General features: G+C 48.7%; 1 protein-coding gene across 4 annotated transcripts in view; it reads left to right on the forward strand.

The window, feature by feature from the left end:
- Window positions 1-15,091, forward strand: part of Osbpl10 (oxysterol binding protein like 10) — a 243,057-nt gene that overhangs the window by 167,218 nt on the left and 60,748 nt on the right. For all 4 annotated transcript variants that reach the window (XM_029482011.2, XM_021172670.3, XM_029482014.2 and 1 more), the window contains one exon: window positions 11,405-11,615. In XM_029482011.2, the coding sequence (XP_029337871.1) occupies window positions 11,405-11,615 (211 nt within the window). The remainder of the gene's footprint in view (window positions 1-11,404; window positions 11,616-15,091) is intronic.

Below are 15,091 nucleotides of genomic sequence, written 5' to 3' on the forward strand. Positions count from 1 at the left end.
AGGAGACAGCGGTTGTTGGCCTCGAGGCTCAAAAGTTAGGGGTTTATATAGGAAAGGAGTCGGGGTAGGGGAAGAATTGGCGCAGTTACACACAAATGGGCAGTTCAAACATCAGCTAGCAGTATGTGATAGTAACTCTAAAGGGAGGGTGTTTATCTTGGTCGGCAGGACATCTGGCTAAGCTCAAACCATATTAGTAGGTGGCCTGTTACTCATCTGAGCTTGTCTGGAGATTGTCCTTGCCTGCCTTTCTTATCTCAATGGCTAGTTGGTTCCTGGGATGACTTAACAGCCTTTGTTCTTTGCTCTAGGCCCAAAAAGCCCTCCTAACTAGCAAGCCCCAAGAGTCATGGACCTTGAATAAACCTTCTGGCTAGGGCTTTGAAGTCTTGAATTTAGTTTTCTTTCTTTCAGTATCAAGGCACGGGGTTAAAACAGTGGAATGCTGATTTGTAATCTTTTTATTATAAACTTGATTAAGCAGAAGATTAAGTGTTACTGTCATGTGACATGGGCAGTTCATACTGCTGAGGAAGGACAGGTTGGAGTCGTTTCCTTCGAATGGCAAGCACACAGTGTTTGACTATCACTAAGCCCCACAAATCCTCTTCCAGTAATATAAGAAAAAATCATTTAAAATATGTGCTGAGATTTAGCCACAGAGAGGAGTGTTGAACTATGATTTATTCAAGAGAAAAAATTCAGGGGTCATTGTGACGCATGACTGGGGCACCTGGGGGTAATGTGCAGTAGTGCAGAGCGTGGGATGGGGTGGGCTGTGTGATGGGGGCTATGTGGTGGGTTGTATAACAGGCTATGTGGTGGGCTGTGTGAGAGGCTGTGTGATGGGCTAGGTGGTGGGCTATCTGGTGGAATGAGCTTTAGTTTTTCAAGTAGTACCACAGAGATTTGATGGGATTATTTATAGAATTTGAAAGGCTCCATACTGCTGTTCTGCATTTCTGCCTTGCGGCCGGGATGCCAGAGCCGACATGTCACTCAGGGAAGATGAAACACAGTCTAGGATAGGGGTTCCAGCCCATGTTTCTCCAAGGTGAAAATGGGGGGAAAGGCTGTGATTCTCAAACCTGTGTACCCAGGAAGAGCTGGAACTGGAGTCTGCAGGCCTGTGATGAGCTCAGGGACAGGGGTGGAATCTGACATGACTGAGAGTGTGTCAGAAGTAAGGAGGGGCTGGAAGAGGAGGCCTTCTACAGGAGCCTATCTGTATGATGAAGCCCCACCCCCAGGGGGCGGTCCTTGATGAAGGAGCTGGTCCTTGCTTGTCCAAACTGTTTAGTTCATGGTGGATGAAGATGCATACGTCTTCCTTAGAGTGAATCAAAGATTAAATACCCTTTGCAGGAAGGGATGGCCAGGAAGGGAAGCTCATTGGCTAAACACTCTAGGCCTAGCCAGTACCTGGCAAATACAGAAGTGGATGCTCACAGTCAGCTATTGGATGGAACACGGGGCCCCCAATGGAGGAGCTAGAGAAAGTACCCAAGGAGCTAAAGGGGTCTGCAACCATATAGGTGGAACAACAATATGAACTAACCAGTACCCCAGAGCTCGTATCTCTAGCTGCATATGTAGCAGAAGATGGCCTAGTCGGCCATCATTGGGAAGAGAGGCCCCTAGGTCTTGCAAACTTTATATGTCCCAATACAGGGGAAACACCAGGGCCAAGAAGTTGGAGTGGGTGGTTAGGGGAGCAGGGCGGTGGGGGAGGGTATGGGGGACTTTCAGGATAGCATTTGAAATGTAAATGAAGAAAATATCTAATAAAAAATTGGAAAAAAACAACCTCTAGGCCTATCTAGGCACCTCATTAGCATGGAGAACTCTACGGTTTTTATGCCACATGACCAGTTGTCACGGTCCTCTTAGTGGGATGTCATGGTCATGTGTTCCAGGACAGGAACCTGGTAGGGACCTCGTTCGAACTCCTGCCATTCTCAGTTATGAGATTTATCAGGTTTCTGAACTTGCTACAATCTTACCAGTTCTTCTGTCGGGTGGCACGGTCCACTGCCCCACATCATAAAGAATCAGCTGTACAACTGGTTTCATTAAAAAAAACAAAATTAAATTAAAATTAAATTAAATTAAAATTAAAATTAATTAAATTAAATTAAATTTTTTTAATAAAGAGTACATACATTTTTACAAAAAGTTCATGTACCAGGTGTTAACAGTTATCTTCTTTTTAACATGTGATGGATATTTTATTTTATTTAGCGCTTTAGAAAGCAAGTATTTTATAGTTTAATTTAAATTTTTATTTAGAAATGTATGTGCATGTCTATGTGTCAGTGTGCGTGTGTGTGCGTGAGAGTGCATTGTTTCCCTGTGTCCCCTGTACAAGGCTTTGGGGGCCTCGTGCTGGGGAAGCCAGCTTTGCATCCATGCAAAGTGAATGTCCTTGATCTGTGTTCAGGATCTGATGGAGGCTCAGGTTCACGATGTTGAAAGCAGAGGAGAGAATGCATCTCCAAGATCACAGGAGGCGGGGCTCTGTGTCCCGGGCCCTGAGCGTGTGCTCAGAACCTTCGCTTCCGTTGCATTTCCTTTGAGAAAAACACTTGCAACCTCTCCTTTTGTATCTTCAACTGTTGCCAGCATGTTAAGGTGTTAGCACTGATTGTTGATGCGTGGAATTGAAAAGTCACTTTTAATCTTTGTGCAAGTATTGCAGAGAACGAAAAAGAACTTCCTCTCCTACTTTGTAGCTCTTGGTTGGGAGGGACCCACCGTGGTAAAACAGAGTCAGGAGAGAGTCCATCACGCATGGGAGATATGGAGAAAAGCTTCGGCTCCCGCCCTGACTGTAAGTTTGAAGGCCACTGTTGTCCTCCTCAGACATGAGTGGGAGGCGGGAGTCCAGGAGAAAAGCAACATCCCAGGAGCCCTTGGCACCTGGAGCAGGGGACTGTGATGCAGGTAGAACTTAGCGCTTTCCCTTGGGAGGACAGTCTCCCATTCCTTCCTGCCCGTCCCCTCCAGGGACTGACAGGACACACTCTCACAAAAGGAGATGGCTCCTCAGCTGCCAAGTTCCTGGCCGGGAAGGGAACTTATTGGTTTTCAGAGCTGCTCGTGGGTCCACTGTTTCTAAAGGGCCAGAGAGGCACTTGTTACACGGCACGGTGATATTTGGGTCTGTCATGTTTGTGGCATCTTGTACACAGTTCTAAAAGTACTCTGCGCCTCAGGTTTTCTTTCAGCAAGAATATAGGACGGTGACACACGCCTGTCACGACACAGCTCTTCGGAGGCTCAGGCAAGAGGGTCATGAGCTCTGGGCTAGCCTGGGATATATAGTAAAACGGGCTTGTTGCACACATAAGGAGTAATGGGGACAGCTTTGGGAAGGGTCCAGGCTGAAGGTGTAGCTCGGTGGTGGTGTAACTCAGTGGTTTAGCTCGGTGGTAGTATAGCTCAGTGGTGGTGTCTGCCTGGTGTATGCGAGGCCCAGGGTGTGATCTCCAGCACTACACACAGAGTATACTACCGTCTTCATACGCTGACCGTGTTGCCAGACCCATGCCTGGCTTTTCTTGTGACATTAGAGGTTCAAACCCAGGACCTCACGCTTGCACAGTCTCCCTAGCCTGGGTCTCTTGACTGTCCTGAGACTTCTGTCCCTCCAGGTTGTCTTCTTAGGCATTTGGAGAAAGGAAATTTGTACTTTGTATTACTGTGGTGTGGAGCTGGGACAGGGTGACGCAGTAGCGGTTTCAGAAAGGTTGGAGAAAAAGAAATGACATTCTTAGGAAATCAAGGCTGGCCCTCTTCAGAGAGGCTTTTAAATGTGTCTATGCTTGTAGGTGTGCGTGTGTTCGGGTGGTAGCTTTTGCCCTCCGCCCCCTGCCCTCTGCCTGGGGAAGTATGAGCTAGTTTATAAACACTGCTGGGATTTCCTGGCCCAGCATGCCGTTACAGCATGGAGGAGCCAGAACAGGTATGATAGTCCCACCCAGCACACCTTCATTTCCTCCCTCACCAAACCCATGGCAAAGGCCACTGTTACAACGTTGAAGTGGAGAAACGCCATTATCCTGTCCAGCCTCCCAGGCATCGTCACGGACAGGGTTGGTTTAAGTCTGTAACAGTCAAAATTCGTAATGGCCTCCGACATCCGAAGCAGATTGTCTGGGGATCCAGAGTGGCAGCACTGGACAAACAGTGACACCAGTGAATGCCTCTCTCCTGCCAGGCTTCTGAAAATGGGACTGGGTTCTCTCTCCCGAATACATTCATGCAGTTTTCTGTGCAGCCAGTGGGGTCTGTGCATGATGCTCTCTTCTAGCTGGAGTGACTCCAAGATGCTGTGTCTGTATGCTCCCCTCCCCCGAAAGCCCTCAGAGGTATGTCTGACCATGACATTGCAGGTTCAGTTGTCAACTGAAATAAAACAAAACAAAAACAAACAAACACATTTAAGAACCATGCAATTGAGTTACTAAAACAAAAATGAGGTGGAGAGCGGTGGGGTGTTGGGAGGGGGTGTGGGGGTGGGGAATCCCATAGCTAACCAGTACTGGTCAAGGTGGGCCAGCCCATCACTGACCCATAGTGTCTGGGCTCCATTCTCTCCTGCCAAGGTGATCTGACGTGTCAAGACTAAAATCTCTTCCAAGGGTCCTGCTCTAGGTGGCACCTGCCTTCTGCCTTTTCCTTCTCCCAGTGTGAAATTCTTGGGGGAGAAATTCCAATTTCTTCAGGACAATATCTCAATGGTGTGAAAGCCAAAGTGGGGAGAGAGGGCCGTGTCTCTTTAAGATGGCATTAGGACGGTTAGGGCCTGACTGCATGAGGGCGTGGTTTGCATTATGGGAAGAGTCTTGGGATTCTCCTTCGAGTGAACTCTGCTGTTCCAGCTCCATGTCCTCAAGGGTGGGAGGGAGCAAAGTTGGGTGTTCCAGGATGGGTGGAATTGCACAGGAGAATCATGGGAAAAGCCATTGCAGGTGGCAATGTCAGCCCTTTAGGCGTTTTCTACTGATTTATTTATCTTATGTATTTGAGTGTTTTGCCTGCATGTATTTGTGTGTACACGCTGTGTTTGTGCCTGGTGTGTCAGCCCTTTAGGCGTTTTCTACTGATTTATTTATCTTATGTATTTGAGTGTTTTGCCTGCATGTATTTGTGTGTACACGCTGTGTTTGTGCCTGGTGCCCGAGGCACTCAGAAGAGGGCATCTGATCTCCTGGAACTGAGTTCAGAATGGGTTGTGGGGCTCCACGTAGGGGCTGAGAGTTGAACCTGAGCCCTCTGCAGGAGCAGTGAGTTGTCTTAACCAGTGAGCTATCTCTCTAAATGTTAACAGTAGTTAACACACTATACACCATATACACCACACACCATACACACCACACACCATATACATGCACACACCACACACACACTCACTTCACATACCACACACATCAGACACACACATATATACTTCACACATATACTACACACACACACATATACAATACACAAAACATACAACATGTACATGCACACACAAAACGCACACCACACATACACTCACTTCACATACCACACACGCCAGACATACACATATATACTCCATACACACACACATGCCACACACCACATGCACACATACACACACACACACACACACACACACACAAACACAGTGGAATTTTTTTTCCAGTCAAAAAGATGGAGTTAGGTTGTTTGCCTCCAAGGCTGTGGGTAAACCGAAGAATAACACCCCAGTTAGCCACTTGGACCCAAAGTGGAGACTTAGCAGTGGCTCAGAAAATTAGGGACAAATGCCCAATAAAGCCACTTTGTCAGTGGGGTGGGTTGTCACTACTTCCGAGCAGGGTAGATTGAGTTACGGAAGGCCCCAGGCAGCCTGTTTAGACTCTGCCAACCAAAACACGCAGCCTGGCTGTGAGTCCTGATCTAGGAGAAGTGTGTGGTGGGTCACGAGGCACAGTGATCTGTGTTACATAAGGGGTGATGAGCAGCCTTGTCGGCGCTGGCCTTTGCAGACACCTCAACAACCAATGTGAAGGTTTGCAGTTGAGAAATGCCAGAAGCAGGGCTGGACAGAGGAGGCCCTTGTTCGCACATACCCCACCCCACCCACCCAAAGCTTTCTTCAGCTCTTCCAAGGAGGATTTAAACTTGTGGGTTTGGGCTACTGTGTAGTGTTCTTGGTTCTGCATCGTACGTTTCCGTGCAGCTGATGACCCTGTTAGCACTGACTCCCCTGATTTGATTCTGTACTGCACATGGCCTCTGCAGTGCTGTGGAAACTGGCCAGGGGTCCCCACTTCCTATAAAGTGGGTTATCTGGGAAATGCAGCCTGACCTGTATCTGTGCCTTTCACATTGAATTTGGGATCCATTTTTGTGCCTGTGTTACAGGTTGGTGATGCCCTTAAGAAGCCAAATAAGTTAAAATTTGCACTTGTTTTCTTCTTTAAAAAATAAGAGTGGTGTATGTGTGAGGGGGTAGTATGTGTGTTTGAGGGTTTGGGGATGTATGGGTGTGTGTGTGTGGTATGGGGAGGTATGGGGAGTGTATGGGTGTATGTGTGTGGGGTAGTGTGGTATGTGTGTGGTGTGTATGGTATGTGCGTTATGTGTTTGGGGTGTTGAGGTGTGGGGTGTATGTGTGTGTGATGTGTGTGGTATGGGGTGTGTGTGTGTGGGTGTGGGGTGTGTATAGTATATGTGTATGTGTGGTATGTGTTGTGTGTGTGTATGTGTGTGTGTTATATGTATGTGTATATGTTATGTGTGTGTAGTGTGTAGTGTGTGTGGTACGTGTGTCTGGGGTATGTGGGAGTGTGGTATGTGTAGTGTGTATGTTTGAGGTGTGGGGTATGGGGGTGTATGTGTGTGCAGTGTGTGTGTGGTATGTGTGCTATGTGTATGTGTGACTTGGCATACACATGAAGGTCAGAAGGTAACTTGTAGGAGTCAGTTCTCTTTTCCCACCGTAGAGGTCCTGGTTAGGCTTGGTGGTAAGAGCCTTTACCCACTAAGCCATCTCATTACCCCTGGGTTTTCTTTCCTTTTCTATGTGTGGGTGTTTTGCCTGCATGTATGTCTATGCACTGTGTGTACAATGCCCATGGAGGCCAGAAGGGGGCGCCACACCCTTCGGAACTGGAGTTTTCTTCTAGTTATTTTCAATGCTCAGTTTACAGAGAAAGGTGATTGAAGCCAATAGATGCCTTATACCAGGCAAAGAGTTGCTCCAGGGGGCGCTGTTGTCCACCCCATCCCTCTCCCACTGGGTCCCAGGATCATTGTAAACCCAGCCTCCTCAACACTGCTTCCAAGGACCTCTGCCAGGTCTCCCTGCCTCTGGTCCTGGTGCTTGGTAGATACTGTCCAATGCTCTCGGAGAGCTGACATGTGGCCCCTTCTCTGGGCACAGGCTTCTATGGCAGTAGAATAGGATATCCCATGAGCCTGTTTTGTGCTTTTATTACCGAGGATTTACATAATAGCTTATGCTTGCAGAATAGCAAGTATTCGTACTGTGCAATATAATTGGAATATGGGTCTCTTTGTTGATTAAAGCTGAGAATATTCCATATCAGTTAGCAGCTCTATCTTGCTTACCTTTTTTTTTTGTTAAGCTTTATAGCACCATTCATAACAGTAAAAACATAATTGATTACAGCCTTCATCATTATGTTCTTTGCGGGGGGGGGGGGGGCACATCATTTTTCCAAGACTAAGTTTTATGGTAAGAATTTTGAGAAAGTGCTGAGTCCTACAAATAGTATAAAATCCCCTTTTCTCTGTTAGCAAATATGCACAGAGTTGGCTGTCAGTGGACACTTCAATATTTTATCTTGTTTGAAATTAGACTTAACCAGTTGGCGGTATCTCTTGGCAGGCTGAAACTGATAAAAAGACATTGTTCCTTCGTGAAGTCAAGAACTTGGAAGGCCAAACCCCCGTTTGCTTATTGAGCATAGTCGTTTCTCTAAACTTTAGATCCTAAATAAATCTCCCTGCACTTTGCTGAGAGAACATTAGCACTGACTGGGATTTCGTCTGTTTTTCAGTCTGCTTCTGGGATTTGTCGGTGCACAGGACGGACAGTGGTCCCCATCCACAGGCCAGTGTCACTGAGCAGAGTGAACACACGCCATCAGAAGGGATAAAGACTTTAGAAGCTCAGGCTGTGGAGGAGGGTTGGGTGTCAGGAACACAGCCAGAGTTGCAATTCTTCCCCCTTTTAGATGGTCCGTGGTTTCCTTGTCTGGCTTTGAATTTTTGATGTAGCTGAGGTTGACTGTCAGCTCCAGCCTCCACCTCCTGAGTTCTGGGGTCTAGGTGTGTGAGGGCACATACACTAAGCTCACACGGTACTGGGATTGAACCCAGGGCTCTGTGTATGCTAGGCCAGTGCTCTATCACCTCCACCATCTCCCCCAGGACATCACCCTCAGCCCTAGGTTACAATTTTAATTTAAATTGATTCAAGAAGCTGTCTGGAGGAGACACAGAAAGGAGCCAGCTGAGCCCTGCAGTGTCTCAGGTGCTATGTGAGGGGTCAGAACAGTTGGTACAGCCGTAGTAAGCTGCAGAGATCAAGCTGCACAACCAGGCTATGGGTGTGTACAGTAAAGTGAAGGTGGAGGTGGGGGTGGGGGGTGGGGAGGGCAGCGGTGGCGTCCAGATTGGATTTCTGTGGTGTTTTTATGAACATGAATGATTAAAAACTACATCCCGGGGCTGGTGAGATGGCTCAGTGGGTAAGAGCACCCGACTGTTCTTCCAAAGGTCCAAAGTTCAAATCCCAGCAACCACATGGTGGCTCACAACCACCCATAATGAGATCTGATGCCCTCTTCTGGTGCATCTGAAGACAGCTACAGTGTACTTACATAAAAATAAATAAATAAATCTTTAAAAAAAAAAACTACATCTCATGAAATTAAAATGGATGGGGGAGGGGAGAGAGAGCGTGCTCTGTGTGTGTGTGTGTGCGCCTGTGTGTATGTGTGCATGTCTGTGTGTGTGTGGGGGGGGTGTATGTGTGTGTATGTGTGTCTGTGTGTGTGCCTGTATGTCTGTGTGTGGGGTGTGTGTGTGTGTGTATGTGTGTGTCTGTGTGTGTGCCTGTGTGTATGTCTGTGTGTGGGGTGTGTGTGTGTGTGTATGTGTGTCTGTGTGTGTGCCTATGTGTATGTGTGTATGTCTGTGTGTGTGTGTGTCTGTCTATCTGTCTGTGTGCCTGTATTTGTGTATATCTGTGTGTGGTGTGTGTGTGTGTGTGTATATATGTGTGCATGTGTGTGTCTGTGTGTGTGCCTGTGTGTGTGCCTATGTGTGGAGTGTCTGTGTGGGGTGTGTGTGTGTGGGGTGTGTGTGTGGGGGGTGTGTGTGTGGGGTGTGTGTGGGGGGTGTGTGGGGGGGGGGTGTGTGTGTGTGTAGGTTGAAGGTCAACATTGGATATCTTCTTTAATCTCTCTCTAGTGTACTCTTTGAGACAGGGTCTCTCACTCAACCTCAGGTTTGCCAGTTAGCCTGGGCTGGCCGGCCAGCTTGCTCTAGGGATTGATCGTCCTATGGTTGCAGGGACTCACTTCTTGATGTGGCTTCTAGGACTCAAACTCAAGTTCCCAACCTTACTCAGTAAGCACTGGACTGACTGGCCGAGCGTCTCCCCCCAGTTCAGATGAGGGAGGTTTCGTTGTTGTTGTTGTTGTTAAAGCACACTTCTAAACAAATAATAGAAAATACCATTTGTTTTCAAAGCAAACATGGCGGGGAGCCCAGGCTTGGCATATTTACCACTTTTCTTTGTGACAAACTATCTGACAAGAAGAAACTTAAGGGAAGGGGGATTCATTTTAGCTCATGGTGTGAGGCGTCCACGATGCCAGTGAAGACATGGGGACAGCTGTGTGGCAGTGGGGGCGATGACAGCCATTTTGCTTACTGTTCAGAGAACCAGAAGCAGATTGGACTATGCACCCCATCCCCGCACCAGGCCCACACCCTAATGATCTACTTCTTCCAACGTGGGCCCTCTGCCAGAAGGGTCCCTCAAGTCCCATAACAGCATCACCAGTTGGGGACCAAGTGTTCAACCTCAGGAGCCCATGGCAACATAACACCGGAGAGTGGTAGGTTCAGGTACAGAGCTCTACACCGACTGCTTCTTTCCAGCTGGACCCATCATGCTGGTGACAGGAATCCTCCGGAATTGACAGGGACAGAGCAGGGAATGTCATTCTAAGTCAAGAATAGGTTTTGTGGGAAAGCCCAAAGAGCAATGGCCCAGTGTCTACAGCACAGACACTGGCTGGCTCTGTTAGCAGCCCCATAACCTTGGGCTGTCGCTCTCACCTGATTCGAGGAATGACTAATTATCCTTTTGATGGGGTTCTTACCGCTTTACATGCATTGTCCTGTTTAATGTGATGAGCTGTAAAACACTAGGGGCCCAAATGACACAAGATAACTGTTGAGTCCTCCGCTACCTCCCAGTGGCGTGCTTTCTCCTTGATATGCCATTCAGAGACACAGTCAGGCTGCTGTTTGCCTTGTGATAAGCTGGCCAACTGAAGGCAGGCCATGAGGAAGTTTCCTGAAGTTTTGTTATGGGCTGAGTCAGGGCAGAGGGCTGAGTCTACTATTCCTGGCTGGCCTCTTCTTCCCCATGTCTTCCACGGTGACAGAAAGTTGTGCCCTATGTGGTCGTTTTATGGAGTGGAATGGTGTGGCAGTGGCTTTACCATGACTTTTTTCACCTCAGCTCCCTTCCTCGCTGTTGGGGGAGGGCAGTGCTTAGAAGTGACCAACTGGAGCTGGAAGAGAATCGAGAGACAACTCTTGCTCGGAGAGGGAGAGCCATCCATAGAAACAGAGTGTTGAGGGGGGTTACAAAGATTTGCATTTTTAAAAAAAGGCACCTCATAGTCTAGGCTGACTTTGAACTCACCACATAGCAGAGAATGACCTTGAACTTCTGACCTGCCCCCTGGCTCTACCTTCCTAGTGCTGGGATTTTAGGCATGGTGTGGCATGTTTTATATGAGGCTGTGGATTGAACACAGAGCTTTGTGTATGCCAGGCAAGGACTCTACCAACTGAACTATCTCCCTAGTCCAGGGCTTCTGGTTTTTAATGTAATGACTATTGACATTTCTTGAATTCCTGCAAAGTACTACCTGATGGCCCTGACATCCCTTTTAGCTCTGGTGGCATTCTAACGCCCTCTTCAGGTCAGTTTTGGGACATAAATGGATGGACCCAGACACAGGCACTGCAAAGGCCAAGCATGCAAAGAGCTCCCTGTAGGCAGAGCCTGGTGCCTCTGTCCAGCTCCAAGGCTCACTGCGGGTGTGGAGCCTCGTGAGAGCAAGCCTCCCTTCATCTCCAGGTCCTTGTTTTCTAGATGATGAACCAGGTGGAAGGCCAGCAGAAGAACCTCGTGCATGCCATTGAGTCCCTGCCAGGCTCAGGCCCCCTCACTGCCTTGGACCAGGACCTGCTTCTCCTGAAGGCTACCTCTGCCGCCACCCTCAGCTGTCTCGGGGAGTGCCTCAGCCTGCTCCAGCAGAGTGTGCGCCAGGTGGCGCCACCCAGCCACAAGCCAGGCGCCTCAGGTGAGTGCTGGACTCCTGGCATCCCACCCCCACCCCCCGCAGCTGGTCCAGTTGTCCTCATCACACATGTGTGGTTACATGTGTGCATCTCATCCCATGCGTTCTTCCTGTCTGCATGTATGTGCCTCCCATCCCATCCCACCCATCCATTCCTTCTTAGTTTCCTGAGATAGGATGTTAACATGTAGTCCAGGGTGGCTTTGAACTCACTACGTAGCATAGGCTAGGCTTGATCTGACGGTGATCCTCCTGCCTCAGCATTCTTAGTACGGTAGTTATAGGTATGGGCCACCAGGCCCTACATTTTCTCTATCCACCCAGCTATCCTTCAGTCCAGCTACGTTTCCGTCCCTCCTCCCCAGTGGTGTACCAATCCTATAAAAATGCACCCAGTGTGTATCCACAGACTGTCAAGTGTCCTTGCGGATCTGCCAGCCTGGTGCTGATGTTTTATTCTGTCTGTAACTCCCATCCTCAGCACACCACCTTTAGGAGCTGTCACCGGATACCCTCCACCCAGTGTTTCCATGGCATTCATCCTCCACGGTTTAGCAGCCACAATGGATGACAGACGCTACATGTGACCTCTCCTCTCTGTCCTATTCACTCCCTTTAAAGGATAGGTTTATGCAAGTCCCTCTAGGGACAGTGTCATGCAGGCCTCCCATGGGGCTGGTCATGCTGAAGAACATTCCAGAAGCATTGCTAGTTCCTCTTCCAAAAGCCAGAGGCAGGGACATATGGCTCCAAGAGAATTCAGTTCTGTCTGAGGAGTAAGTAGTCAGCAGGCAGAAAGACATCGCTGGAGGTTAAATTCAATACTAAAGACAAAAATAACTTGAGGGAAGATGGTTCAATATTCTGTCTCAAGACAAACCAAAACCCAAACCTCATAAATAAATGATTTCAGGCTTCAGAAAGGTTATAAGAATAGTATGGGGGCAGTGTAGCCATGGCTCAGGATTAAGAGAACTTGGTAGAGCGAGGTTCCCAGCACCCACATCACGTGGCCCACAGCTGACTGTAATTCCAGCCCCAGGAATCTGACACTCCCCTCTGGCCTCCACAGACACCTCCCCTCTAATGCATGTATCCACCACACTGCTCCCTCCTGTGCCATATACATACACAGAATTAAAAATAAATATTTTTTAAAAAGAGCAGTAGACTAACTTGTCTAGACAGGGTGGCTGAGGACATACCTGTGTCTGCCTTCTCAAACTCATGAGCGTACCTGCTTTTTAATTTAACATGGGTGGTAGAGGTCAGACTCAGCCCTCGAGGTTACACAGTTAGCACTTCATCCACTGAGCTGTCTCCCCGGCCCCCACCTATCCTTCATGACCATTTTGTCAGAAAACCCTGCCAGAAGCTGGAAGGCATCTTATCTCACCACTGTGCCGTCACACGTGACTCAATTAGTGGGAGGGAGCCTGAGACTTGATAGGTGACTCGTCTCCTCTACTCCCAACTGTAAGCCTTCATGTTCCTACCTATGGTTTCTAAAACAGTGAACACTAATTTTAAAGACAGACTTTCATACAGGGCCAAGGACCTTGAACTCCTGGTCTTGCCTCTACCTTCCAACCGCTGGAAATAGAAGCGCCACACTTTATGCAGTACTGGGAACCGAACCCAGGGCTTTGTGCCTGCTAGGCAAACACTCTCCTGATATCTACCCCTGCCCCTTGTGATATCAGAGTAGTTCATGTCCTGTAAGGTTTCTGGGTGTCTTCTGGGAATCTGGTTGGCTGAGGCGCCATTGTCTAAAGATGTCACGCTCTGGTCCATCTTTTGTCCCAGGCATGGGGCCTGCTCCCTCCTGTGCAACCTGACTCCCAGGACCGAGGGTGTGGGTGCGGTGGGGCTGGGGCATCTCTAATGTTTTTTAGAGAGATTTGCAAGGAAGAATAATAAAGTGATTGGGCTTTTCAGTCAAGGCTTGAAGCGTGCAGTTTTTCTCTCCATTCCTGCCCATTCCTGCCATCAGCTCAATGGGGACATGCGCCTAGTCAGGAGGGGCTGCGAGTCTGTCTTCGCCAGCCCTAGATCTACATAAAAAGAGAGCAGACACGGCCAGGAGCTTGGAGCTGGGACTGCACTTGGGTTCTCAGCATGGAGGAGAATTGAAACTGGAAGGGAGTGGGGTTCAAAGGACTTTGTTCTCTTTCTTGTTGGTTACTTACTTTCAGGCTCACTGTTCAGGGAGTGGAGATCCAGCTCCCAGCAAGGGCTGTAACCGCTCAGTGTGCTTCCGAGTCAGAGCTGGGCCTTTCCAGCCTGCTGGGCGCAAAGTGGGCTTGGGAAATGAGGTGCTAGGGCTAGCTCTGTCAGGACGGTGACTCAGGTGGGCCTGAATAAGGACTGAAGCAAATCAGGTAACAGGAGAGCTGGAGTAGAAGGTCTATGGTCCCTCTCTCATGTTCTAGAACATTCTCCTCCTCTCCCAAGATTCCTGGAAAGTGCTGCTGATAGGCATGTCCCACTGGAAATGGTTAGAGGTGATGCTCACAGCTATCCTGGGCTTTCCTGGTGCCCACTTCCCTTTCTCCTCCTCCTCCACTCAGTGCCTGCCTTTTCTGTCTGCTCCCTCCTTCTGGCCAAACTGCCCGCTGCCAGTCACTTTTATTATATGGCTTTAAGACAATGAGAAATGAGATCAAGCCCGTCAGTAAGATAGGTAGGAAAAGCTACGAGCTAACCTCGAAGTGTGTTTCAGATGGGTGAGCTTTCTAATCAGTCAAAACAAAGTTCTTGGGTGGCAATTTTTCCATAAAGAAGGCAGGCAGCCAGGGATGAGGAGATGGCTCTTTCCATACAGTGCTTACCATGTAAGCGTGAGGACCCAAGTTCAGTCCTCAAACTCAGGTTAAAAGGAAAGGTGAGAAAAGCCTTGCTGCGAGGCACCTCATGCATTTGTTATCCCAGCATTGGATGGAGGAGGTAGAGACGGGAAGGATCCAGGGCTGGCCAACCAGGTTAGTTCAGTCAGCAAGTTCCAGGCCAAATGAGAGAGGCACTGTTTCAAAAACACAAGATGGCAGCGCCTGAGGACTGGCACCCGGAAGTTTCCTCTGGCCTCTGAACGAACGTGTGCACACCATTTCCGACGGTCTCTGCACGCACAGGTACATACCATTTCCGTTCCTCTACACACATACAAGTTAGGAACACTGGCTTTCTGCCCCAGATACACCTCACACTTTTATCCACTTTGAAGGCTACAGTCCCACTCTGAAGCCCTGGGATGGTTTATTGAACCTGAGAGATGAGGTCACCAGGAACCAGTGGGAGAGGCTTCCTGGGGACATCACTGGTTAGAGGGCTGGTGACACTCAGCACCTTGAGGCTCCCAGGAGACACAGGACTAAGGCACTTCAGCCAAACTTCTATCTTTAAAACTGCATGTGGAGCCAGGCATGTTGACACGCACCTGGGATCCTAGCCCTTGGGAGACAGGAGGATTGTGAGTTTGA

This window comes from Mus caroli, unplaced genomic scaffold (assembly GCF_978045245.1).
Source record: "Mus caroli unplaced genomic scaffold, Mus_caroli_1 scaffold_11, whole genome shotgun sequence".
In the NCBI taxonomy this organism is placed as follows: domain Eukaryota; kingdom Metazoa; phylum Chordata; class Mammalia; order Rodentia; family Muridae; genus Mus; species Mus caroli.